This window comes from Hyaena hyaena, unplaced genomic scaffold, assembly GCF_003009895.1.
Source record: "Hyaena hyaena isolate Hyena2069 unplaced genomic scaffold, ASM300989v1 scaffold_601, whole genome shotgun sequence".
NCBI classification, from domain to species: domain Eukaryota; kingdom Metazoa; phylum Chordata; class Mammalia; order Carnivora; family Hyaenidae; genus Hyaena; species Hyaena hyaena.
The window spans coordinates 359,588-372,786 of NW_024081232.1; the positions used below are offsets into that span (position 1 = coordinate 359,588).

Below are 13,199 nucleotides of genomic sequence, written 5' to 3' on the forward strand. Positions count from 1 at the left end.
CAGCACAGACCCTGATGCAGGGCTCACGGACCATGAGATTATAACCTGAGCCAAAGTTGGACGCTTAACCAATTGAGCCACCCAGGCACCCCTTTCTTTTTCTTTTTTTAAAGTAAGCTCCACATCCAGTGTGGGGCTTGAACTTGCAACCCTAAGATCAAGAGTCAGATACTCTACCAACTGAGCCACCCAGGCACCCCAGAAATGGAAAAATTTTAGGCAAAATAGTAACACAATAAAATTTACTTGAAAAGAGATGAGAAAGATCACTTGGCTTTACAGGGAAGAATGGATTATAGGCAAGAGAACAAGTTAAAACGAAGTTGGTTTGAGGCTAGGGATAACTGTGACCTGTGAGGAGATAGGTGACCCAAGGAAAGGATAACAATAGTAGTAGAAATAAAGGAAAAACTGATAGATTTTTAGAGTGATTTAGAAGGTAGAATGAATAAAACTTAGTGAATGATTAGATATGATGCATGAATGAGAAGGTGAAAGTGATTAAGGCTCCCAACTTTCTGATTTGAGCATCTGGATTGGTGATGAAGCCAAATAAAAATGTGGGTATATGTGCCTGAAGCTCTCTCAGACAAGAAAACCGGGTAATTATATCACTGAAGCCAATTAGAATGTTTCAAGAAGGGTGAGGGGGCGCCTGGCTGGCTCAATCAGTAGAGCCTGTAACTTTTGATGTCAGAGTTGTAAATTCAATCAAGCCCCATACTGAGTGTAGAGCCTACTTAAAATGTTTTGGGGCGACTGCCTGGCTCAGTCGGTGGGATGTGTGACTCTTGATCTTGGGGTTGTGAGTGCCAGCCGCACATTGGGCGTAGAGGTTACTTTAAAATGTTTCAAGAAGGGGATGCAGCATTCACATCAGCTTGCATGAAAATAAAGTTTGTCAGATAACTGCATTTTACAAACATTAAAATTGTATAAGGAGTTTAACACTGTGACAGAATTAAGTTTGGTAGCAATATCCAGAGGTGATGGGTGAGTATTTTGGAGAGTTAAATAATTGTGATTAAATGGCTTTGGTCATTTACTATATACTGGATGGAATGGAAAGTGAAACAAAAGAAGGAAAGGAAGGAATGGGGAAGGAAAGAGGAAATGTGGGAAAGGAAAGAATGGAGAGAATAGAAGAAAGGGTGAGAGTAGGAAGCTCCCTGCTTACATACTTCTGGAAAACATGGTCATTATATTGTCAATCGTCTATGCCACGCATAGCAATTTAATCAGAACTGTCTCAACATTACATTGAAGCAAACACCTTTAACTGATTGGTGTTATACCACAGGAGATTTTAAAACCTTATTTGCTATCCCTACTTTTGAAACATTGCTGAAATAATATTCTCCAAAGTTTAATTATTGCTCTTAACATATTTTTTAAAATTATAAAAAAATTTTTAATTTTTTAAGTAATCTCTATACCCAGTGTGAGGCTTGAACTCACAACCCTGAGATCAAGAGTTGCATGTCCTAGTAGAGGCAGCTAGACACCCTCTCTTAACATACTCTTAAAAAGCTGAATCCTAGTGGCCTTCTCCCAATTCCATTCTGTCTTACCATGCTTCTCCTTGCTTCAGCAAATGCCTTCTTTTCTTCCTCTATTCTCCTTCTGGCTTCTTCTTCTGCTTTCCTTTTTTCATCTTCTCTCCTTTGTCTTTCTATTTCTTCAAAGCTGAGTTTGAGTTTACCAGGGCGGTACTCTTTTAAAATTTTTTCTGTTTCATGGTTTTCCTCTTCATTTACCTAACCAAGAAACAACTCATTACTAAGAACTGAGATTCATCAAAGATAGCAATGAATGACCTCAAAAGGGACAGAATCAGCCACCTCACACATGAATGTTTCCCTGCCCTTAATATATTTGACCAAAAATTCCCTTCCTTTATATCGTCTTATATGATGCAATATTCAAATTTCAGGAAATTCCAGATAAAGATGTACTCAAGTTAAATAAAAGTTCCCAAGAAAGTCAAATTTTTAAATAGATAAATGAAGTGTTTGAAAAAATTTAAGGGGTCATTTAAAAGTTCTATTAAACATTAACTCTCCCAGGACAAAACATAAATGTGTGTGTATACTTACTGAAGTTCAAGGTACCTATACAGAGTCTCTTTTGTAGTAAAATAAAATTCTCATTTTGTAATTTTCATGTTTCTTTTTTTATTTTGAACTATGGTACTCTTCCTTATACTAATTAGATAAGAGTATTTTTTTATGAAATTCAAATTTTATGATTTTATAATTAAAATTCTACTTTAATATTATTTATTGAAGTTTATGATTTATGGTATTTCTGTTTCTTTCCATTAAATTGACCACCACCAATAGCTAAAATGTATAGATATTATGAAACTGTAGTTACTCAAAAGTAATAATAATTTCAAACAAATGTCTAGAACATTTAACTTTTGGAGTCCTTAGAACATCATTAATGAAAGTTGATCAAGAAATTCTGAAGCTTTAGGGGCAACTGGGTGGCTCAGTTATTTAAAGTCTGACCCTTGATTTAGGCTCAGGTCATGATCTCACACTTCGTGAGATAAAGCCCTGCGTCAGGCTCTGTGCTGATTGCATGGAGCATGCTTGGGATTCTCTCTCTCCGCTCTCTGCTCCTCGCCCCACCTGCATGTTCTCTCTTTCTCAAAATAAACACTAAAAAAAATTCTGAAACCAAAAAAAATTATAGATATCCATTAAAATTAGAAAAATTTTAAGTATACACTGTTTTTTTTAGTTTATTTATTTTGGAAGACTGAGAGAGAGAGAGAGAGATAGCATGTGAGAGCGTACAGAAGCACAAGCAGTCGGGGTGCAGAGAGAAATGGAGATAGCACTGCACTGTCAGCTCAGAGCCTGAGCCAGGGCTCAAACTCACAAACCATGGTATCATGACCTGAGCCAAAACCAAGAGTTGGACACCAAACTGACTGAGCCACCCAGGAGCCTTTTTTTTTTTTTTAGATATTTATCTCTGAGAGAGAGAATGTGTACAAGGTGGGGGAGGGGCAGAGAGAGGAGACACATGATCCGAAGCAGACTCTCTGTTGACAGCAGAAAGCCCAGTGAAGGGCTTGAACTCATGAACCACAAGATCATGACATGAGCCAAAGTCAGACGCTCAACTGACTGGGTCATCCAGGTGCCCTTTCTTACAATTTTTATAATGAGATTTGGAATGTTTTCTTATTTCAATTTTATGTTTTATTGATAAATATATTTTTATTGCTAGAAATATAATAATAGTTTAACATTTTACAGCACTTATATGCCAGACACTAATTGTTTTCTGTTTTAACTCACTTAACAATTTAAGAAGTAGACACAATTATTTTTCACCATATTACAAATAAGGAAACTAAGACACAGGTTAAATAACTTGTCTCTGCTTCCACACTTAATAAATGGTAGATATGTGAATCTCGGCACCGTGGCTTCAGAATCCATGCTACTAACGACTACACTATATACATCACATGCACATATAAATCTACCTACTTCATACGGCAAGCTGCATAGTCCATAGTAAACTGAGTTTGATACATTCAAGTATTTGAAAAACTGGACTAAAACTGTATCTTTATGTTTAGACTTGAAAGTGTGCATGTGCTGTATCCTGTCATTAAATACCCTGCAGGCTGAATAAAGAGAAACTAGGTTCACTGAGTAATTACATATTTCCAATAATTTATAAAAATAAAAATGTAAAGTATAATAGGTAAAATGCCCCAAAATGGAAACTAGAAAATAATACAGATGCATTTTGTATATGAAATATGTAGTTTCAAAATCAGACTCTTTTATATAGATAATCTTGAATTTGTAGGAATGAATGTTAGCTAAACTCAGCTTCCTTCCCTAATATTATCTACTTTATATATAATAGTTATATTATATATAAATATATATTAATATATAATATATATATAAATATGTATTATATATTTAACATAATATATAATATGAAATGTAATAAAAATATATAATATGCAATATAATATACAATATAAAATATATAAATATATAACTTATATATAAGATATAAATATATAAAACTATTATATATTATATATAATGTCTATATCATTATATATAATATCATATGTAAAAACTATATGTCATAGGGGTACCTGGCTGGGTCTGTTGGTGGAGCATGCGACTCTTGATCTTAGGACTGCGGGTTCAAGTAGAGATTACTGAAAAATAAAATCTTTAAAAAAATATGTGTGTGTGTTACATATATGTTTTACCATTTGCCGCCTTGCTTCTTCAAAAGCACGCTTCTCTTCTTCTAAACGTTGTCGTGCTTCCTCTTCAGCTTGCCTCCTTCGGTTTTCTTGTCTTTGTCTTTCCAATTCTTCAAACGTTAGTTTCAATTTCCCAGGAGAAATTGATTCTTTTCTTGCCTCACTTTCTAGTTCATCATCCTAAGAAACATTGTGAAAACACATGTTAATTACAAAAGGAAATAGTGCTAACCAACTTAACTGCTTTTAATTTTTTCCTTAAAAAAAAATTACCATGACCAATGAAAGACATTTTGCTTCCTTGAGAGATCGCCGTTGTTCTTCATATCTTATTCTTTTATCTTCTTCATACTTGACCCTTTCTTTTTCTTCTCGTTCTTTTTCTAGATCTTCAAAATTCTTTCTTATCTTTCCAGAAGTTTTGTGTGATTTGACAGGTACCACTGTTACAAGCAGTGAATCATCTCCTTCCTAATTTATAAAATAGATAATTAGCATATTTCTTCCTAACCAAAATTTAGGTTTCACAGGACTTTGCCTACATTATTGGTGAATTTTATTACATGGCCATCAATGTTATAAAGAATATATATATATGCTTTTAAATATATATATATACATATACACATATATATAAGTATGTATATACTTTTATATGTATATATACTTTTTTTTTACAGATTTCTATTCAATACCTCTTTCTCTGAATTCATTGTACATTAAGTTAATCTTTGAAATCCATTGATGAGAAGGTTCAAGGAGCATCTTCTTTCCCAGAAGGTGGTGTTAATACAGCTGTTTGGATAAAACTGCATGACATTATCTGAATTTAGCTGTCCATGCACTAGTTCCACAAAAGGTAATGTGCATGTGAGTATACTCTACATCAATTTGATGGTGGATAGATTCAGTTTAAATACACAGAAAATCTTTCCTTTTCTATATGCAAGTTTTAATACTTAACAAAACTAATATTTAGGAAAAACAAACAGTATATTCAAGTGATTTATAAACTGCTTATAGACAAAACTCATTGGCATTTGGTCCTAGTAAAATATTCTTAATTCTGTTGTTTTTAAAATTCATTTTAATTAGTTCTATTACATAATCTATTGTTACATCTAAACTAATTTCAAAACTAAAGTGAGTCATAATATGCAATACATGCTGCTAAAATAAAATTGCTTCCACTTTATATGGCTGTAGTTTTAGGCACACCATCAAATTGATGTTTAACTTTCTCTGTTAGATAAAAAGAGATTAACTAAAATTTCTGTGGTTGTGGAACATTCCTTCATGGTGCTATTTACTATACTTTCTACTAGTATGTGATAATAAAAACAAACTATCAGGAACTCTGCGGAAAGAAGACAAATGATGAAAAAAAACCCTGCTTTTTGAAAATGTTACCTTTCAACAGTCTCAACTATTAACAGTTCAAGAAATACAAAGTGTTGGCAGAGTATCTCAAACTGAGAGTTGTGTCTCTAACCATGAAAGCAAAAACATACTTTTAAGACACTAAGCTATAATGTTTCAGAGAATGCAAAAGTATGATCTTGCTTTGCAAAATATGTTTGTCCTTTTTTTGTTGTTGCTATGGAAATAAGAATAGATATGCTTTTAATTTTTAATTAAAAGATTATTTGTGAATCAGATAATTTTAGGTGAATGTTTCATTAAAGGAAATGTCCATTTACCTCTGATGCTGATTCAGTTCCCGTATTGTTTATGTCCTCAATCTATTGAATGAGAATTTCATATCATTACATTACATTGAATTTCTGCTTTTTCCTTTTAAACATACAATTGAAAAGTAATTTAGTTGTGACTTATGGTAAATATTCAAATTCGTAATTTTTGAAATATTTTTATGTTGCTGCATATTAGCCTATTATATCCTTTTAAGTGGAGATAAGCCTTACATTTATTTTTATATTTTGACATCAAAATCAATATATGGGGAATAGTATACTAAGAAAAATGAAGATAAAGCCTACGTTTGTAATTTTGGGATTTGAATAATGGACCAAACTGTTACAACCTGTCTGTAAGCTTAGAAGCACAGTTATTAATTAAATTAGCAACTTAAACTGAGATACAGAAACATTTCTTCATTCTATGTCTCTGCCCCAGCCAAGTAAAACCTATCATTGGTAATCAAATAATTATGACTATATTTTACAATATAAATACATGGCAAAATATAACTGATACAATAATACAGTGCAATGCACCAGCTTTCACATGGCTAGTTTAGAAGGGAGAAGAATTCTGGTAGATATTATTGTTTATATTTGACTACATGTAGGAAGGAAAGGCCCTCAGTCATTAAGGTGTCTCAATTCTGGCATTACTCATAAGAAACACCATTAGGTTAGCTTGAGGAGCAGGCTAATGTATGTAACAGATTGAGAAATGAGAAAGAAGATTCACAGGTGAGATGTCAGGAAAAGAAAACATAAGAAATGGGAAAATGAGAGAAGTTAGGAAGTAAACATTCAGATTTTATTATTTTAACATGATTTTTAAAATCAGCGAGAGTCTGGAAATAATTTGTTCCTAATGTAGTCTAAGAGAATTCTGGCTAAGTCCCTATTCATCATTCCATTTCCCCTTTCTTTATTCTCTGTCACAGGGGAATTAACACATTTTATTAAGATACCAAATTTCTTGAAAAATAAATTCTGAAGAAATAATTAAAAATATATTTTATATTTTAATAATTTTATTGTTTTGTTTGGAATAATTTGTTTTGAAGAATTATATATTACACTGACTTACTATGTAAATGGTGACAGTTTTATTGAATAATGAAAAAACCCTGCTTTTTAAAAATATTAGCTAAGAAAAAAAATTTTTTATTTTATTAAAAAAATTGTTTTTAGGTCGCCTAGGTGGCTCAAGCACCCAACTTCAGCTCAGGTCATGATCTCACAGTTTATGGGTTCGAGCCTCGTATCGGGCTCTGTGCTGACAGCTAGCTCAGAGCCTGAAGCCTGCTTCAGATTGTGTGTCTCCCTCTCTCTCTGATCCTCCCCTGCTCATGCTGTCTCTATCTCTCTCTCTCTCAAAAATAAATAAAACATTTAAAAAATTATAATTGTTTTTAATGTTTATTTATTTTGGATAGACTGCAAGCTGGGGAGGGGCAGAGAGTGAGACATAGAATCCGAAGCAGGCTCCAAGCTCTGAGCTGTCAGCACAGAGCCCGATGCTCGGCTCAAACCCATAAACCATGATATCATGACTTGAGCTGCATACAGAAGCTCAACTGACTGAGCCACCCAGGTGCCCAGCTAAGAAAAATTTTAATATATAATAGTTACAAAATTCTTTCCCTTTAGGGGCGCCTGGCTGGCTCTGTTGTAAGAGCATGCGACTCTTGATCTCAGGGTTGTGAGTTCGGACCTCACATTGGGTACAGAAATTACTTAAAAATAAATAAACTTAAAACTATTTCCTTTCAAAAGAAGGGTAACAATTCTTTCACAAATCATATTTGTCCCTCTAATGAAAATTTCTAAGAGATATGGTAAGACACCAGACATTGAGAGTACAGGGAAGGTAAATTCTAATTTTTTTAAAGCTTATTTATTTTGAGAAAGGAAGAGACAATCTCAAGCAGTCTCAACACCATCAGTGCAGAGTCCATCATGGGGCTGGAACCCACAAACCATGAGATCATGACCTGAGCCGAAATCAAGAGTAGGATGCTTAACTGACTGAGCCAACTCCAGGTGCCCCAAATTCTGAATTTCTTAACCCCAAATTTCTTTTACTTGTAGCTAGATCCTTCTCAGATTTTTCTTAGCTTATGGTAAGACAATAAATTATATTTGAGGTGACTCTGCTTTGTTGTTGTATGCTTTCTTTGCTCATTTTAAGCCATTACCAAAACTTTAACAGAATATAGGATTTTTCCCCCAATTCAGTTTCAACAAAGGAAAAGATGAATTTGTCTGAGTGGCCATGGTGTCAGTACATTCACAGAGAACTGAGATATTCAGTTCCTATAGTGTTGGCTCTCAGAAATTACCACTGAAGAGCTGCTTCCCAACTCTTTCTTTAGATTATGAAAAGTCAACTCCTTTTCCTCCTTCTCAAAGCAACTTCCTTTTCTTTTTCTTTTCTTTTTTAATCTATTTGAGAGAGAGAGAGAGAGCGTGCACACAAGTAGAAGAGGGGCAGAGAGAGAGAATCCCAAGCAGGCTCCGCACCATCAGCACAGGGCCAGATGCAGTGCTCAAACTCTTGAACCGGGAGATCATAACCTGAGCCAAAAACCAAGAGTCAGATGCTTAACCGCCTGAGCCACCCAGGCACCACTCCCTTTATTTTTTTATTTTTTATTTTTTTAATGTTTGTTTATTTTTGAGAGACAGAGCATGAGAGGGGGAGGGGCAGAGAGAGAGGGAGACACAGAATCCGAAACAACCTCCAGGCTCTGAGCTGTCAGCACACAGCCCGACGTGAGGCTTGAACCCACATACCGCGAGATCGTGACCTGAGCCAAAACCAGAAGCTTAACTGACTGAGCCACCCAGGAGCCCCTACTCCCTTTATTTTTAACACCACAGCCCCTATCAATAATTTCTCTTTTTCTAAGCTGATAGATGTTAACCTTGCCCATTAGGGTATCCTCAAAGATAACCAGATTATACTAAATTAAGGGGCTCCTGAGTGGCTCAGTGAGTTAAGCATCTGACTTCGGCTCAGGTGGTAATCTCACAGATCGTGAGTTTAAGCCCCACATCGGGGCTGACAGCAGAGAGCCCGCTTTAGATCCTCTGCCCCTCCCCTGTGTGCATTCTCTCTCTCTCAAAAAAAAAAACAACAACCCAAAAATAAAACCCTTAAAAATTATACTAAATTAAGATTATCACCCAAGTTTTATTGGTCTTTGATTCTAACATCCAGTATACAAAGTATACTCATTTTTAATTCATCATAAGATAGTAGAATCTGGTAGTTCTCCTGACTCAGGAATCCTTTCTAAAGCATTCTTGAATATGGACTTGTACAAGTGAATTTTTCAAATTAACATTAAGATGTTTTTTTCTTAGTAAACTCTGCCCCCAAATTGGGGCTTGAACTCACAACCCCAAAGTCAAGAGTCTCATGTTCCACCAACTGAGCCTGCCAGGTGCCCCAACATTAATAGTTTTTGGGGGGCACCTGGGAGGCTCAGCTTATTAAGCATCTGACTCTTGATCTCAGCTCAGGTCTTGATCTCAGGGTCGTTAAGTTCAGGCCCCGTGTTGAAAACAAAAACTAAAACAAACTTTTTAGGCCCCTACTAAAAAACAAAAATTAAAACAAACTTTTCTTGATTACCCATGTCATACTTCGTATATTCAAAGATAGATTCAATTTTATTAGTTTTGAGCAGAAAATGTACTTAATTTTTAAAGCTGGACTTTCCATATTTGTAAGATAAAATTACTATTTTGCACCTACATATTCTCAAATAACGTAAGAGAGTAAAATTTTCGTTAACCAGGACTCTATGGCACCCTGCCATGTAGTTTCTGGAGTTACTAAAGAAGTGGTTCTTTGTCTCCTTCTCTCTCTCTGAGTATCCCATGTCTTCATCATATTCAAACTCACCTCTTTCAACACACACGTCATTTTTCTTTGAGAAACCACTGCCTATATATTCAGTTCTTGGGCTGGTAGTGGGTCTTAAAGTCTAGTGAGTAATCAGTGCTTTTTTGAAAAAGTTTATAAGACTTAATATAAGTAGACTAAACCCAGGTACACTATTTACTGCCAAATATATATTTTAATTATATATTTTATTACCTTATTTTATACTTTATATTGTAAATATAATTACATATACTGATATATTTTATATTTATAATGTATAATCTATAATACTCATTTATATTCCTGGGTGAAAGTTCATTGCAAAATGAATTTTTTTTTTAATTTTTTAATAGTTTATTTATTTCTGAGACAGAGAGGGAGGCAGAGCACGAGTTGGGGAGGGGCAGAGAGAGAGGGAGACACAGAATCTGATACAGGCTCCAGGCTGAGCTGTCAGCACAGAGCCCGACGCGGGGCTTGAATCCACGAACTGTGAGATTATGACATGAGCTGAAGTCGGACACTCAACCTACTGAGCCACCCAGGCACCCCTCAATTCTCATCTTTGATAACTGGAGATATCAGAGGTAAAGTACATACCATCCTTTAATTAGATAAAGACGTACAAAGTAATAAAATATAGGAAATTCCAATTGTTTTCTATAATTCATCTGGTATTATGTCATTATTTGCCACTATACAAGTGGTTATTTGTGCCACAGAAATGGTTATTTGCAAAGTCTGGGTAAATAAATTTCTTTGACATGCAAATACGGCATATGCTTTGCCTTCTTTGTCTTTTTTCTTTTTAGAAAGGTAGGAATCTGGAAGGAACTTAGCAACTAAATTTTTTTTCTTTCATAGTTTATTGTCCAGTTGGTTTCCATGTAACACCCAGTGCTCATCCCAACAAGTGCCCTCCTCCATGCCCACACCCCCCTTCCCCTCTCCCCCACCCAGCAAATAGATTTAAAGTACTTAAAGAGTAGACAAAAAAGAGCCAAGTACAATTTCACAATAAAAATGGTTTTATACTATGAAGACTATGTTAATATATTGTTAACATATTGATGAGAAAAGAGGAGCTAAAATGGTTTCATGACCTTTATCTGTATTTACTATTATTTATGTGAAATATTATTTATCACCTATTACTGTGTACCAGGCACTTTTCTAAGTGCTTTGCATTTATTAACTCATATAATACTATTAACAACTCTAGGAGATAAATGCCATCTCACTAAACTCAATACACTGATCATCTCTTTTGATCTTATAATGTAGACTAGATTAAGTTCATAAGCAATATAACTGTCATCTTTTCAAGTCTATGGCTAGAGATAATGTATAATAAATATCAGTGCATTAATTTTGTGAACTAGTCAATTCTTTACTTACTAAAAGTATGACTATTAAGTTTCTATGTCATTATACTCATTAGTCACTTTGAGAGATTAGCTTTTTCTGGAAATTCAATCATATTCTTGAGTATTTTAAAAATACTTACCAGCCTCTTAGTTCTCATGCTCTGAGCTAAAATACGTGGGAATCCTAAATTCATTAAGAGACTATATAAAATCATAGGAACAATTTTTCCCCTCTAATTTATCCCCTGTGGCTATGGGCATCAGCAATGGCTCTATGAAGGAAATGGCTGTCCCACATTTCTCCCCTCTTCTACTATCATTCCCAACTTAAAAAAAAAAAAAGTTAATAAGCTAGCTAATAATACCATTATTAAATAAAATGTGATTTGTTTCAAATTCTTGAGTAGGAAGATACCCTAATTATGCCTTACTGTGTAATAATAACCAACAAGTATTTATTGATTGCTACTGAAAGACCAGCATATTGTGGATAGTTTATGTATACTGCCTTACATCTTTGTAAAATCCTCTAACATGTCAGGAAAAAGAAGAAATGTGGACAGCATAAGGAATCAGGACTGAATGACAAGTCGGTGCATAACAAAAGTTATCTTAGCATTCAACCTTAAAATAAGTATATTTTGCCCTTAATCCTTCTTAGGTAGATGATATTAAATATTTATCTGATATTTAATATTTGTGTTTAAGATCTTGTTTTCAAGTTAGCTGCTATTAAGTTTATGTTATATTAATATATTTTAATTAGGCAATGTACTGATTAGTTTACTTTGTACAATTAGTTTCTGAAGCAAATACCAATTTAATATTTAGTGTATACCTGCTCAGCCCTTTTTGCTAATTCACGTTGTATCTTCCTCTTCTCTAACATATCCTGCTCAGTTCTGCGTCTTCGTTCCTCCTCTGTCCTCTTTCTTTGTTCTTCTTGTCTTTGTTTCTCCATTTCAGCAAATCTACCTTTAACAGTTCCTAAGAATATACGAAACATGTTTGATATTTACTATGTTTCTGTTTTGCAATTTCATTTACAATTTACCCCTCAGGTTTCTTACCTGTTAGCTTTGGGACATAGGCCTTTTCTACTTTAGAAGATGTCTCTTCCTCATCATCAGAACCAAGCATTTCTTTAATCTAAATGATTAAATAAATATGAGCATGTCCAAAATTTAGACTACATTATATGCAAAGTTTGAAATTAACTGACAAATACAGAGAAGTTTTAATTACATTTAATATAAAATATGGTTAATGTGAATAACAAAGCATAAATTAAAAAGATGAAAATGAATTTTGCACAAGAATAAAATAAAATAAAATAACCTCCTGCTTTCTCCTGTTCCATTCTCTCTCTCTAATATATTGTTCTTTTCTTCTTTGCTTTTCATCTCTAGATCTCCTTTGATTTCTTTCTTCCCTGGCTCTCTGCATGGCTTCAAATTTATCCTTTACATCACCCTTGCCAAGTTTTGGCACATAGGTTTTTGGGACAGGTTTAGATGAAGAAAGCAGAATCTTCATTAGAAGAAAATAAAGAGAAGAAGGTTAAAAAAATAAGATAGGAAGAAATCAAGTAAAGATAGATCAGCATCAGCAATATAGGAAATACTTATTGAAACAGAAAACAGAAATGAGTCTCAAATATTTGTACACTGAGAATCTGATTACTTTCTAAAGTCTAAGTATGAAAAATGAAATCACAGAAAAATGAGAGTAAAACTTTAATAATAGAAAAGGAGTTCGTTCCACTTTGTAGATGCATTCCACTGAGGCTAAAGACTAACAAAATATAAAAATTGAATACTGGATTATAATTTAAAACAACCTGCACTTTGTTTTTCTACAACATTATTAAAGATTCAGATTTTACATCTCTTACTTAAAAGACATTAATTTCAATAAATTCACTAATTTCAATAAATTAAGGTGAAAATAAAGCAAAAGTTCAGGCTTTAAAGTTTATAGCC

General features: G+C 33.9%; 1 protein-coding gene across 3 annotated transcripts in view; it reads right to left on the minus strand.

The window, feature by feature from the left end:
- The window catches only part of NEXN (nexilin F-actin binding protein), a 51,546-nt gene that overhangs the window by 13,295 nt on the left and 25,052 nt on the right, over positions 1-13,199 (minus strand). For 2 of the 3 annotated variants that reach the window (XM_039257037.1, XM_039257035.1), the window contains exons 3-8: positions 12,288-12,366; positions 12,056-12,204; positions 5,959-6,000; positions 4,532-4,729; positions 4,262-4,438; positions 1,572-1,757 (exon numbers count right to left, since the gene is read on the minus strand). In XM_039257037.1, the coding sequence (XP_039112968.1) occupies positions 1,572-1,757; positions 4,262-4,438; positions 4,532-4,729; positions 5,959-6,000; positions 12,056-12,204; positions 12,288-12,366 (831 nt within the window). The remainder of the gene's footprint in view (positions 1-1,571; positions 1,758-4,261; positions 4,439-4,531; positions 4,730-5,958; positions 6,001-12,055; positions 12,205-12,287; positions 12,367-13,199) is intronic. The other variant, XM_039257036.1, reaches the window with a different exon arrangement.